Source organism: Dipteris shenzhenensis, chromosome 9 (assembly GCF_047967505.1).
Source record: "Dipteris shenzhenensis isolate YYH24624 ecotype China chromosome 9, Dip_SZ_1.0, whole genome shotgun sequence".
Taxonomy (NCBI): domain Eukaryota; kingdom Viridiplantae; phylum Streptophyta; class Polypodiopsida; order Gleicheniales; family Dipteridaceae; genus Dipteris; species Dipteris shenzhenensis.
In genome coordinates this window covers 45,684,252-45,697,882 of record NC_141604.1, presented here as the reverse complement: position 1 = coordinate 45,697,882, position 13,631 = coordinate 45,684,252, and the positions used below count along the sequence as shown (strand labels likewise).

The window sequence follows — 13,631 nt, the reverse complement described above, 5'->3', positions numbered from 1 at the left end:
CCATTATCGTGTTCTAGAATTGCCTCGCGTGGTGAATTCACGGATGTTGAGGGTGCGTGGGAGAAGCGTAAGCATTTTTAATCTTTATCCTGATCTTGATTTTGACGTGTGATTTGTGGGCAGCTGAGCATTGTGGACACTGTTAAAATTCTAGCATGGGTATTTGAATTTTGAATCATTTCCGTCAAGACATGGGTATTTGAATTTTGAATCATTTCCGTCACAAGCTGGGATTGGATCATCGTTGACTGATTCCAGCATCGACGTGCAATCATTCTCTACAAAACTCTCAGCTGAGATGCTCTAGTCATCAATTCTCACGAGATTCCAATTTTCCATTCAATCATTCTCTGGGATTCATTGCTCTACAAAACTCTCAGCTTAAATTCATCCATGGATCATGATGGTTTCCTCTGCTTCCGCAGTCTCAATCCCGTCCAACTTATTCAGACTTGCCGCTTTTGGCTCTAACCTATGTCATTGTAGCTTGTTGAATCAAACATTTTTCCTTTTTCAATCTGAAAATTACAACATCTCGCTCTCGACTTGCCTGCCTATCATGCTCCCAGTCCCGATCCCTGAAAACCATACCCACGAGCCCAGCATAATCGAGCCTTTCCTTCCTCAATCCTCTCCCTCTGATGAAGACTCCTTGCCATTGCATTTCCACAAGGCTGCTGCACTTGTTTATCAGGTTTTCAAGCAGCTTCATCAGTCTTGTTTCTTTACAGATCATCGTATACTGTTGCTTATCGTTGTACTTAGTATCCCACATCTTCGTCGATACATTTTCGCAGATAAGGTTTGAAATGAGGGAGAATCAATGAAACCCGAGTCCGAACGAGACATGTGTTGGCGTTTCAGATGCTCCGAAATATGTTTCAAACATTTAAGCGTAGAACTTGTATTTGAAAAAAGTTTAACATGTTTCAACTCGTGCAGACTTGAGACGAGAACTTATCTCGGAGAAGACGCTTACCGTAGGGACCAGCAATTGCAGAAGCGAGTCTTAATTGTTTGCTAGATAAGCTCTATTGCATCTGCTACATAGACACAGGTAGAATGCAGGGAAGGAATGAGCGCCGGTCTATTACGTTTTCATAGGTTCCTAGATCAAATATATATTCGCCGAGTCACATTGGTGCTCTACAGTTATAGACGTGACGCGCTAACCATTGTTACTGAGTCCCATTTGGAGCTACTAGCTTTGGAAGAACACCAAGCCGAAGGTGATATCCTCAGATTTAGAGACGAGCAGAGAAAAATAATACATTAGTGCGTGAATTTTGCAAATTTGGGTCCCTGAACATGGCAGGACCCCTTCGAGTGCACTATTTACCTATCATTACGGAGCGAACTGGCAAAAAGGCAGGAGTTTTTGAGGGGTGCTGATGCTTGATACCTCTGTGATAGCATTGCGTTATAGATACCACGTTAGAGAAAGCTGTGCCTCGCTGAAAATAGGGGTCACAGGCACACGGTGTCTCCGGATGCTTAACAAAGAATATGGGAATGCCTTTCTACAGGCTGGGCTGATAGGTTTGTCATGCCCTCGACCTGCGGTTGATTTGTGATACAAAAGCACACCTTCGGGCTGCTCGATATCAGAGTGTCCCTACCTGCTTTGGAGTGGCATTTGTCCTGGAGCGATTCCCTGAGATGTCAGCATTGCAATCATCCCTGAGTGTTGTTTTTACCCAGCACCTTTGCTGGAAGTGTTAGCTCTCCCGTGAGCAGTTCTTCCCATGCTTGTGGATGATTAAAGTCTGAGTTCTCTTTCTCTCCTCTGTGTGTTGGGATATGGGAGATGAGGGACTAGAGGGTTGGAATTAATAGTAGATCAGAGAGCGGGATCGACCTGGCTGTGTGAAGAACTGGAATTTTAAGAATGCAAATGTGTGTAATGTATGCAGAAATTTGACGTTGATTGGGCTCTCCAATGGGGGAAGAATGCCCTCGTGAGAATACTTGTTTCCTGTTTGACCTACATGCAAGGAGGGAGAGAGAGAGAGAGAGAGTTTATTAAAGTCTTCGTGGGTCTATGAGACTATGAAAAACCTGGTACAAACAAGCTGTGGTGGTGGAGCTACTAAACGAGCATCCACACCAATGCAAAATGTAGAATGGTAGTACTAAGTCCTAGTACAACATAGTCATGTCGGTGGTCGACTACATATCAATCTCATCATCATCATCATCATCATCATCATCATCAGGACATCAGGGTGGATGAGGCAACAGGGGCATGAAATCGGTGATAGAGTGTTGTCGGCCACTCACAGGTGCAGCCCTGGCACGTCTCGTGGTCATAGCTCTGCGTCTAACCAGGGCTACCGTGACCCCTGTCGGCCGGGCTGTGACTCTAAACAGGGAGGGGATGTCCCCAAGTGTGATATGTGTATCAACCCTCTGTTTGATTTGTTGGGTCATTGGCTCCGGGTTGGGGGTCCATGTGATCTGGCTGAAAAAACTCCGTGATAGAGCTCTGAGAGGGAGCAGCCAAGGAAAAAGTATGCTCCTGTCTCCGTGCTCGAAGTATCCTCTCGCGGTGTCTGAGTACCATAAACATCGTTGGTCTGGATAGGAGAGGAATCGGGCCAAAATCCCATAGCTATCTCTGAAGAGGCAGTAGAAACGCCCTCGGATCTCATCGTTAATAGGACACCTGAAGATGAATTGCTCCTTTGTCTCAACCTCTTGCATGTCACATAATGTGCATATGTGCCTCTTCCTGGGTAGTCGCTCTGCTTTGCTGCTCTTGATACGAAGTCTATGTGAAGAGACTTGGAACTGCCCAAATACGTGATGACCTGAAATGCAGCATCTAGCTGTAATGGGGGTGACCAAAACTCAGTTTGAATGATCTGGTGAGGAACGGATGGCTTACCATGAATCATCTATGATAACATGAGAACTTGTAGCCGCTCCACACGGGCCCACTCTATATTCGACAAGTCTGGCCCCAACATGGGTTGCCGTACATCCTCGTTGGACGGACCAAGGAATCAAAAAGCAATCCCTTGGTCTGTGGATCCTGAAAGTGCGAGCAGAAGCACTGTCTCTCTAGTCTGGCCAATGAAGCATATCCTCTGCTCAAGCGTGCCTACATCGCGGGTCTCATAGTGAAGATGGGTCCGGAAAAGACAACCCCAAGATAAGTTTATGATGAAACTATCTCAACAGGTGACCCATCAAATGCGAACTGCTCCTGGCGCATGACGGCTCGAGATTTATTGAAGATCATAACCTTGGTTTTACCCAGCTTGACCTTCAAATCGTGAGACTCACAAAAGGACTGTAGTGCGTCAAGGTGTCTCTGGAGCCCCTCTGCTGAGGAAGACAAGAGAGCCATGTCATCTGCATAAAGCAATATCCGGATCAACGTGTCTGCAAGACAACAACCTACCCCCCCCTATGTTTGCATCACTATCTCAAGCTCGTCAATGTAGAGGCCAAACAAGGTAGGTGATAATGGACACCCTTGTTTGACCCCGGTAGTGCTCATGATCTCGTCTGTCCACCCAGATCCTGCCTGGACTCTACTTGAAACTCTCCTGTAAAGTGCCATGACAGCCCAAATGATCTCCTGGTCGTAACCCAAACCTTGTAGGTGCCGCATGAGGCGGGCTCTCGGAACCGTGTAAATTCTTTGCGGAAATCCACAAAGTAACAGTGAACCCTCTGCTTCCGTGCCCTCGCCTCCTCGATGATACATATGAGCGTGAGAATGTGGTCCATGGTTCCATGATCACGCCGGAATTCGGCCTGTCTTGCTGCTCTAAGTCCTCGACACTCCGCAAATCTGTCGACCTTGGAATCAAGTACTGATGCGTAAATCTTGGACATGACATGTCCAATCATAATGGTCCTGTAGTTCTCCAAGCTCATGGGATCCCCTGCCTTGTGGATGGGTGAGATAGTGTTAATGGTCCAGGTGTGTGGAAACCCCAAACAAATAGCTTCATTAAAGAGCTTTGCTAAGATCGGGGCTAGGAGGTTAATCCCATATGCAATGAACTCAGTGCATAGTCCCTCATGATTCTTCGCTCAGCCATTATGAAGTTTCATTATTGCATCCTTTACCCCCCCCCTAGTGAAGAGGGTGTAGGATGTGGGGTGTGGCATATGTGAGAGGTTAGGGACTGGTTGATTTGGGATATCATAAAGTGTGCGTGCATAATCAAACCAGACCTGAGTGTCAGTGAGTGGTGAGGGGGACCGTCCCTCTAGAAATCTCCGCCAAAAGTCTTTAGAGTTGTTACTGAATAAAATATTCAGTAGCTCCTCCTCGTTCCAGCGAACAAAGTCTAGTTTCTTTCTGCGTACTAGTTGATGGTACTCGCGTAGCATCTCTGGTTCGCTCGGAAGACTGTTTTTGGTTTCGAATCTGAGCTGACGGCGTAAAGCCTTACACTCATCATCGTACCAGCTATTATAGGGTATGGTCCCAGGGGGTAGTGGGCGGGTGGAGCGGGTGGTGTAGGGGAAAGCGTGAAGGGCAGCCTCGTGTAGTGAGCGGGTGACCAGGGGGCTGCACGATCCTCTAATAGGGGTATGAAGTCAATATAGGCGAGAAGTATGTACAGACGGCTAGAGTAAAGAAGTATTATGGCGGTATCTCTTCAAATTGCTCATATGAAAGACATTGTTCATGCGCGAGTGGGCTGGTAATCTCAAGTTATATGCCTGAGATCCCTCTTTTGGATATAAGGCTTCTGAAATCTGAAATGGACCATAAAACTTCAGTGCTAGCTTGACATGTCTCATACTTTCCTTCATGAGTTGATCCTTCTTTTATCAATCTTAAGAAAGACCCAATCATCCTTGTCATAATACACTTCTTTTCTCTTCTTATTGGCAACCTGGGCCTTCTTGATATGTTTTTTTTTTTACTGCTTAATAACCTATGACATATCTTTAGCAAACTGGTCAGCAGCAAAAATCCGCTTCCCCAAATGTGTTACTGAGTGGGTAAAGATTGTCCATACGTGATTTCGAATGGGGCTTTCTTGGTGGAAGTGTGCACAGTTTGATTATAAGCGAACTCTAATACGGGTAAGAATTCTGGCCATCTTCTAGGTTGGTCATGAATGTAAGCTCGAAGTAACGTGATTATGGCTTGATTGGCATTTTTACTTTGACCATCCTCTTGAGGATGGAAGGCTGTAGTAAATTTCAGTTTGGCTCCAAGGTTTTCAAATAAGGATGTCCAAAAGGTACCAATGAAATGGCATTATTATCGGAGATAATTGATTTTGCAACCCATGTAACCTAAAGATTTCCCTAATAAATAACCTTGCTGTTTGAGGAGTGGATAACTCGTTTTTATAGGGGATAAAATGGGCTTGCTTACTAAGCCTGTCTATAATGGTGAAAATCTGCTTAAATTGACCAGCCTTGGACACAAAATCCATAGCAATATGTTCCACCTTTCATAGGGAATAGGTAAAGGCGGCAAAAGACCGACATTCTTGTTTGTCTCAGATTTAATGCGCTGGCATACATCACATTGTTGAACGCCGGCTAAAGCTTACGAGCGAAGTTTAGGCCCATAAAAGTACCTCTCAATATTATCAATGGTCCCTCTAATGCCTCTACGTCCAGAAGATGGACTTGCATGTAAGTCACTCATTGTTGCCACTTTAGCCCTAGTATGGCCTTGTAGGCTAGTTAGGGCCAGTTAGTCCTAGCTAGGCTTCTTAGGACATTTAGTCCTAAGTCACTCAGGACAGTTAGTCCTAAGTTGTTTGCGTCATATATTTACCACTATTATACTTTACCAGTATCCATTTGCATGTTGTTTGCTACCTTGCATTTCAGCTCTCTTCCATTGCTCCCCGTTTCCAACAGTGGTATCAGAGCGGGTTCTTGCTCCCGCCTGCTCTCCCCCCGTGCACATCTTCCCTTTTTGCTTTAGTTCAATCAGCTTGACCCGTTTATTTGCAGCAGAAGCAGCTCAACTTGGATCAGTTCAGTCCCGACCTCCTGTTCCAGAACCACCCGTGACCTTCAGCAAGATTTTCATCGCCAGTCCACCTATGTAGCTGTTGTTCCAGCTCCGGTCACCTGTGCCAGCTTGGAAATACTCCATTGACTGTTTACGGTGCCGCCAATTGACGTGGCTGCTCAAATTACCTCTTCCAGCGGTCTGTTTACTGATGCGACCAGTGCCTACCCTCTGTTCTGCATTTGCACCTGACCCTTGACTGTTTTTGAGCTTTGAAGCTGCCAAAACGTCTTCAAAATTTGCTGCAGACCATTTCGTATAGGGGCAACACCCCTTGCATCGTTTTGACCAGTCTTAGATATGTCTGTACACCTTCGTACAGCCATACAAAATCGCTGATGAGCCCCATCTGTACAATCACAACTATCAATTGTGCCATTTTTTGATAGACCTGCTTCAGGTTGTGCTGTTCGTACAGTCTATACGGCCTTTTTGGAGACCGCCAGCTTCTAACAATTGCCACTACTGGTTCAAAGTTTGCCACAGCGATTGTTAAGCATTTGGTTTGGTTTTGGGGCACATTGGCTTAGTTTACAGTGACATTTGCAGTCAAGATTGGGACATTTTTGAGACATTGACGGGTACAATTGCATTTGAGGCTTTGCTTGAATTTGCTAAGCGTAACTCATACAAGCCACTGTGGGCTGAGGCAAAGGGCTCGCTAGGGCCCTTGCTAAATGCTATACTAAGAAACTCAAAACTAATACTCAAACTCAAAAACTCAGAAATCTTGAGATGACAAGAAATGTAATAGAGTGCCGACGCCCAGTATGGGTATGGCAGCTCTAGATCGAGCACTTGCCGGTTTATGGAGTTTTAGCGTGGTGAGCTGGAGGCCTGGGGGTTGAAGGCAAGTCCGCATGCCCGGGTCCGTCAAGGTCCTGGTATCTTCTCCGCCTTCTTGGTTTCATTTGGTTCAGAGGGTTCACACTTGCAGTGGCACCGAATAAATAAGGTGGGGGGAAAAAGTTCTCCATGAGATGTCTGGTGGGTGTAAGTGCCTACACAGCAAAGACGGCTCTCAAAACAAAACAAAAGTGCCATTATGATCCTAGTACCATGGCAGCTCTTTGGTGGGATGCGAAGATATCACGTATCTAACTCTATCGGGTTGTCTGTCGCTGAGGTGGGGGGCATGGTCTCTGTGATCTCTGTATCCAATGAGCCATATTGAGGGTCTCTGACGGTCCCCTGTGACCAGAGCTGAGATAGGCTGAGCCTCCATTATGCGTGCTTTGGTCGACCTCTGCATCGTGGGAGGAGAGAGGTTGAGAGAGAGAGAGAGAGAGAGATGTGTAAAGTCTATATGTGGACAATAAAATCTTTATAATAGTTAACCTAATTAAAATTTGAATGCTAAGTATACATTATCACAGTTGAATCAGAGAAGTTATCAGTTACGGCATTACGTACAAATTTCTTAACACCTAATATTTCACATCAATCACGGGCATAGGCACACAGATTATCCTCCCAACCAACCTCGATGGTAGCAAGCTGTCAAGAAGATTACGTTACGAGAAAGCTTCTGCTTGCCAAATCCCAACGAACCCCAATTCCCTAGATGGATCTAGTATGCCACATGTCTTCATTCTAAGGTACCTCCTAAATGCATCATTTACCCCTCTCTTGGGGTATCATTGAATCATTTGCCCCTTGGCACATTCAATGCATTTAGACCCTTTAGCCTTAGATCCACCTAGTCTAGTGCCATATCACCCTCACCAAGGACCTTGACTTTAATTCCTTTCTAATCATTTACGTAAAGCTCAACAAATATAATACAAACATTGATCCTTTAAAGGAAAATGTCGACCGACCCTTCCGAGGTCATGTTACCTCGACTTGAGCGTAACATACGGTCATCTTTGTATCCCTCTCTTTCTGTGTTCGATGGCATTCTTTATAAGCTGCCCAGTTTTTAACAGTTCTCCCAGAAGGTTTGGAGGTTTATTTGGTCTGTTTTGAGAGTCGCAAAGAGATTTCCCTTCATGAACTTCAAATAACTGCTCGAAATATTTGAGCGTTTCATGTGAAAGGATTTGTGCTTTTGTTCTTACTGCAGTCAATGTCAGGCCATCACATGCCCCCTGAGGTTATCGAAAGCGAAGACTACGAGACAGCAAAACGAGCATTCCTGTTATACAACCGCTTCAGCCCAATCAGGATACTTGTCATCATTATTTTAATTGTGCTACCTCTTTTCCAAGTAAGTGTGCACAAAACAGAACAATATCTCCCTCTTAAATGTGATTCTGAGTGCATGGATGGCACAGAGAGAGAGAGAGAGAGAGAGAGAGCGAGAGAGTGGGAGAGAGATGAAGACCACCAGTTTCTCGTTATGTTTTATGTTGATACAACAATTAAAGCAGAGAGAGTTGAAAAGTACCAGGTTTTTTTAAATATTTTGTGTTGACACAACAAGTAACGCAGTTATAGCCGTTTTGCCTAAATCTATACTTACTGCACAGGAGCCACTTTGGTATAAAAGACAAATGTCCAATCACAGTGAAGATATAGAAAGATTTCCAGTCAGTGGCATTCACTATCTATCTGCACCTATTTTGCTTGTTATTCAGGTATGTTTATATAAGATTTCGTTCTTTAGGATGGTACAGATTTCAAGTGTGCAGTGTATGTGGCTTGCAAGCAGGGATTTAAGAAAACTGCATTGTTTTGTATTCGATATACTGTAATTCCGAGCTATGTTTTACTGATTCGATTCACAGGTTTTTTGCTTCATCCCCTTGACATGGTCCATAATCCTACAGTTCAAATTCTTAGGTTTGAAGACATGGAAAAATAAGGTGTCCATCTACAAGGTATGCCATTTCAACCCATGTCTGTGTGTGTGCACGCATATTTTGTAAAGATCTTAGGTTGGACGCATCTTTGGAAGTGTTAGAGCAATCAAGGTGAACACTGGTAAAGTCTGGGATGTAAGGAAACAATGGCAGCACACTAGACATGATGCCCTCCCATAAATTATGCACACACAAAATTGAATTGCTGCATGGAATGCTAATCACTGGCTACAAAATCACATACTGTAAATGCAGTAACTAAGCTGCTTACACACACGCTGAAGCATATATGCAACATCCTCAATGGAGGGGGTGTGAGGGAGAAGCCTTTGTGTGGCTTCACGCAAGATCTAGGGCTTCAGGTCTCGTATGTGGTGGCATTGACAGGGTGTGCCCGATCAGAGCTCTTTAACACAGATCCATAGCTGAGAATCTATCACTTGATTGGCTTCCCTAGAGTGAGTAGAATATTCCTATGTGACACGTGGCAAGAAAGGTGCTATGTGTGACACCCATTTCATCATGGATATATGTGAGGGATTCACACCTTATCCTCTCTAAATCTCTAACCATTACCATTGACATGAGATCATGGGTCATCTAACCTGGGGAGCTGTGCATGGGGTATTCTCCCTATCCTTCTCTAGACCCATATCTAGAAGGAAAGAGATTTGTGTGAAGCCGATCGAGTGGTGGGAGACATATGGCTACTCCACTTCTTGAGTGCAAGCTTCGACTCTCAAGCTTTTGTCTCGAGTGAGACACGTGTCTTGAGTCCTTTCTAGTTCAAATTTAAAAAATGTACTGATTTGTAATACTTCATTGAAGTTCCTCTACCAATTTTTAATACCTCATTGAATATCCTCTACCAATCTTTAATTATCTTGTAATACTTCACTGATTTGTAATACCTCATTGAATATCCTCTACCAATCTTTTATTCTCTTGCAACCTGCTGTAATTCTCTTGAGCCTTCCTAGTTTCAAAATTTAAAAATGCAATGATTTGTAGTACTTCGTTAAATATCCTCTACCAACTTTAATTCTCTTGTAACCTGCTGTAATTTGTAATTTGTGCCTCATATTTCTCAATTGGAACCAAAACAAGTGTGCAGCAAGAGCATGTGACACACTTTGGGGGGTCAAATCCATTTGTCATTATATTGCAAAGAATAGTCTCAAAGAATGGGACAAGCAGTTACAAACATCAGCAGATATCATTATATGACAAGAAGGCAGGATAGTCGAGATCCTGTGCAGGGAGACAATGATAAAATGATTGTCGTAGTAGTGATGCTCTGAAGAACTAGTATTTAGACAGAGAGGGATCACCAAAGACCTAATTATTGCGATCCTTTCATAGGGTCCATTGTACCCAAAAACGAACCTAGTAAAAAAGAAGATCACATCCCTGCCTTATTGGATGAAGACCAAACAGCTAGAGTTTGTTGCCAAAGCACGCATTGGGGAAACCAGCCTGAAGCCGCTGCTGTAGCAGAATCAGGAAATCATGAGACTTTGGGAAATGCCACACACACACCCACACACACTTTTTTTTTTGTAAAAGAAATTTTGCTTTAAGAAAGCATTTACATTCATAGCTGTCCCAAAGTGGGACAGTTACTACTCATGACTAAAAGCAGTAATAAACAACTTCCACTGGACCTGAGTAAGGTCTGCAAGGGAATTAGCATTCTGTAAAGACCGAAGCAAAGAAGCTTGAAAGTATGCGAAGAAATTCACTGAAGAGTGCTCATACAATTGGATGGTACGAGCACGATACAATGACAAAAGAGCCCAATATTAACACCAGGAGAAGAAATGATCATACTCTTGGATGGGAGCATACCTTCCAAACAACCAAAAATGCTTCCCAAAGGAAGTGGATGGAAAAGGAGCTCGTAGCCTTGTCATCAATCTGAAAAAGAAATATCGTGCAAGAGGACAGGTCCAAAACAGATGCAAGACGGTCTCTCGTGCATGAGAGCATGTGGGGCAAGTCGACGAAGCAATGTGCCTGGTGGCCAAGAAAGATCCGACCAGTAGATCCCCAACCAAACAGTTCCATAGGAAGACTCTTTGCTTGAGATGGAGTTTTCTGCTCTAGATGCGCCGAAGAGAAGTTCTCTACCAAGAAAGGGACTTATTCAGATGCCGAAAGTGATTGCCATGGTCCTGAATCCAAGGCCGTGGAAGCAAGAAGTGATGTGCTTTGGAGAGAGAGTGTTAATGCTGGTCCGAGGCAGGGGGAAGAGAAAGAGGTGCTGCTGCTGCTCCAGAGGTGAAGAGAGGGAAGGAGGGAGGCTGGCTGCACCAAGATGGGGGAGGGAAGAGGGATGCTGCATCAAGGAGGGAGTAGGGACAGAATTGGACGTGGGAATTTGTGTCGAATGAGGAAGGGGAGGCCCTTCTTTTATAGGCCCAACCCACAATCTGCCCAAGATGGCAAGTTTTGGGAGCTGGGCTGGCCCAATTTGGCATCTTTTTCAGCCCACCAAATGGTAGGCTGACCCCTACACTTGCCCCCTCCTATTGCCAACTGGTTGGGTGTTGAGGCCCACCTCTCACCCATGTGGCCATCACTCTGGGGAGTAACAGCAATATAAGAGTGGAGGCCGTTTTGTAACTGTTCACAGTCTAGAGTAGTGGCCTTGTCTAGTGAATGATGTCAGAAATTCGACTGTTGTCGGAATATGTTATAAGCAACATGTTGTCTCCTTTTTGGAGAGAGTTGTATGCTGTAAGCTGGGAATACAAACTAGTTGCAAGCCTTTGTCTTTTTAAAATGTTGTTTCGTCTCTCTGAATGCGCATTTCTGATTTGTCTCTTTTCGACTTTAGTCAGACGTGAATTCGACTGTGGTAGTTCCATTACTAGAAGTGGATGTGTTGTGGTGTTTTTCTCCCTTTTGAAGACACCAGTAACACTATTGGTGATCCTCTACTGTGTTCGAACTCCCAACCGGTTGCTGCTACATAGCAATTGTGCAAAAGAATGACAATAGTACGATTCAAAACGACTCGAGCAGCAAGAAACCAACAATAGTGACACCTTGAATGAATACAATCAACAGCGGAGTGTCTGCAGAAAGGCTACTTCAATACAAAACAAAGACGACACAGTAGCTCGACAAATTGGTGCATTCATGACACGAATTCATACGAAAATCCAAGTTCCAGCGGACTACGGTAGGAGATAGATTATGACTTTCTGCTAGCAAGAGCTCACGAAAAGAACACGCTCAAGAGTCTCTAGCAACCTCTGAACAAGTCAGAAGATTTGCGACGAGGTGCAAACGACTACAAAGCCTGTTCTCGGATTGGGTCTTCAACAGAAGTGGATCAACGTCGGACTGGTTTTGACTGGACAAAGCGACAGAAGGTTGTTTTGAAGAAGTTCATCAATAAAATCAAGATCAATACGATTACATCGACAACAAAGTACTACACAAGCTTTCAAATTATCAAGCTCCATCGACATTACAAGCAACTTAGTGGGCAAGACTGCATAATCCAGTGACATTAGTTCTCCTTCTCTTTTCTTTAATGGCGGATATCTCGGCTCATGTCAGATAGATTTTAGGAACCATTGTCACCAAGACGAATAGGATACGTCTACATCACACGTAATCGAGCTTGTGTTGAAGCAACGACTCAAACTGACTAGGATCAACACGATATATTCCACGATCCAGATTACACACCAAGTGGAACAAGCTCGCCTGACAGCTAACTCCACAACATTGAATTATATGAAGCTCGTGCTGAACTCAGAATGTTGATGATATCTACACCGACAGAGGAATTCCTCAAAAGAACTCTTGCAACCAATATAACAACAAGTGTTCAAGATGTCCAGTATAAAGAGGGCCAATGGGTGTATTTACGCATTATCAAGCAACGATTGAAGCAGGTGGGCAAGCGATGCCCTAAGCTATCCTTCAGGAGCTTCGGACCATTCCCTATTATTCAAAAGATCAACGATGTCTCAATGAAGTTACGCCTACCAAACTGTTGGACTATGCACAACGTGTTCCATGTAGCTTGGTTGAAGCCATATTTTGGACCTCCTCTTTCAGAGATTTCCGACGAGCAACAACCTGAAGTTCGTGATGAAGCCGAAGTTTTGCAGCCAGAACAGATCCTTCTTCATAAATTCAAGCATCGGTCAGGACGCAGGATCCGGGAGTTTTAAACCAAGTTCCGTGATCGAGGTACCCATGAAGCAGTGTGGTTGGACGAAGATTTTTTCCAGGAGTTTCCCCAAATATTGGCAGACTACTTGGAAGCAATGAACCTACCACCAAGTTAAGAAGGAGGGAATGTCACATGCACCCCTGCACTTGCATGCAAGGTGACACACTGGCTACATCGACAAGTGCATTATAGTTCCAATATAGGAGATTTTGTCGTATGCTGTGACCCCTTTGTGAGCCCTTGTCCAAGGACAATCAGGCACAAGCTACATAGGTCAGTCTCTCAGCCTTAGGTCAAGTTAGTAGTCAGTTCTTGACCACTGGTACCCACTGGAGAACAGTAGGTTAAGTATTTCCATCTTATAGTTTAGGTCTTAGCCTAGGTTAGGAGTCCCTTTAGGGTCCCCAAAGGCTGGACAGGTAAGCAGGGAAGCAGGCTGCCCAAAAAATCCCCTGGCAAATGAGCCAGGGAGGGCTTTTTATAGGCTGGTTGTAGGCCAACCAGTCTGTAAAACAGACTGAGTCGGTCTGTTTACAGACTGGGTTGGCTCAGTCCAGCCCTATAAAAGGGCCCCTTGGCTGCCCTGTTTTCTCATTCAGTTTGCTCCTGCCTTCAGTTCTCCTAC

General features: G+C 44.5%; 1 protein-coding gene across 2 annotated transcripts in view; it reads left to right on the top strand.

Moving 5' to 3' along the window:
* The first annotated feature begins 386 nt into the window (after positions 1–386).
* Positions 387–13,631, top strand: part of LOC147898718 (two pore calcium channel protein 1-like) — a 91,370-nt gene continuing 78,125 nt past the window's right edge. For both annotated transcript variants that reach the window (XM_087379359.1, XM_087379358.1), the window contains exons 1-4: positions 387–694; positions 8,073–8,216; positions 8,479–8,586; positions 8,737–8,829. In XM_087379359.1, coding sequence (XP_087235485.1) covers positions 401–694; positions 8,073–8,216; positions 8,479–8,586; positions 8,737–8,829 — 639 coding nt within the window. In that variant the 5' untranslated portion in view covers positions 387–400. The remainder of the gene's footprint in view (positions 695–8,072; positions 8,217–8,478; positions 8,587–8,736; positions 8,830–13,631) is intronic.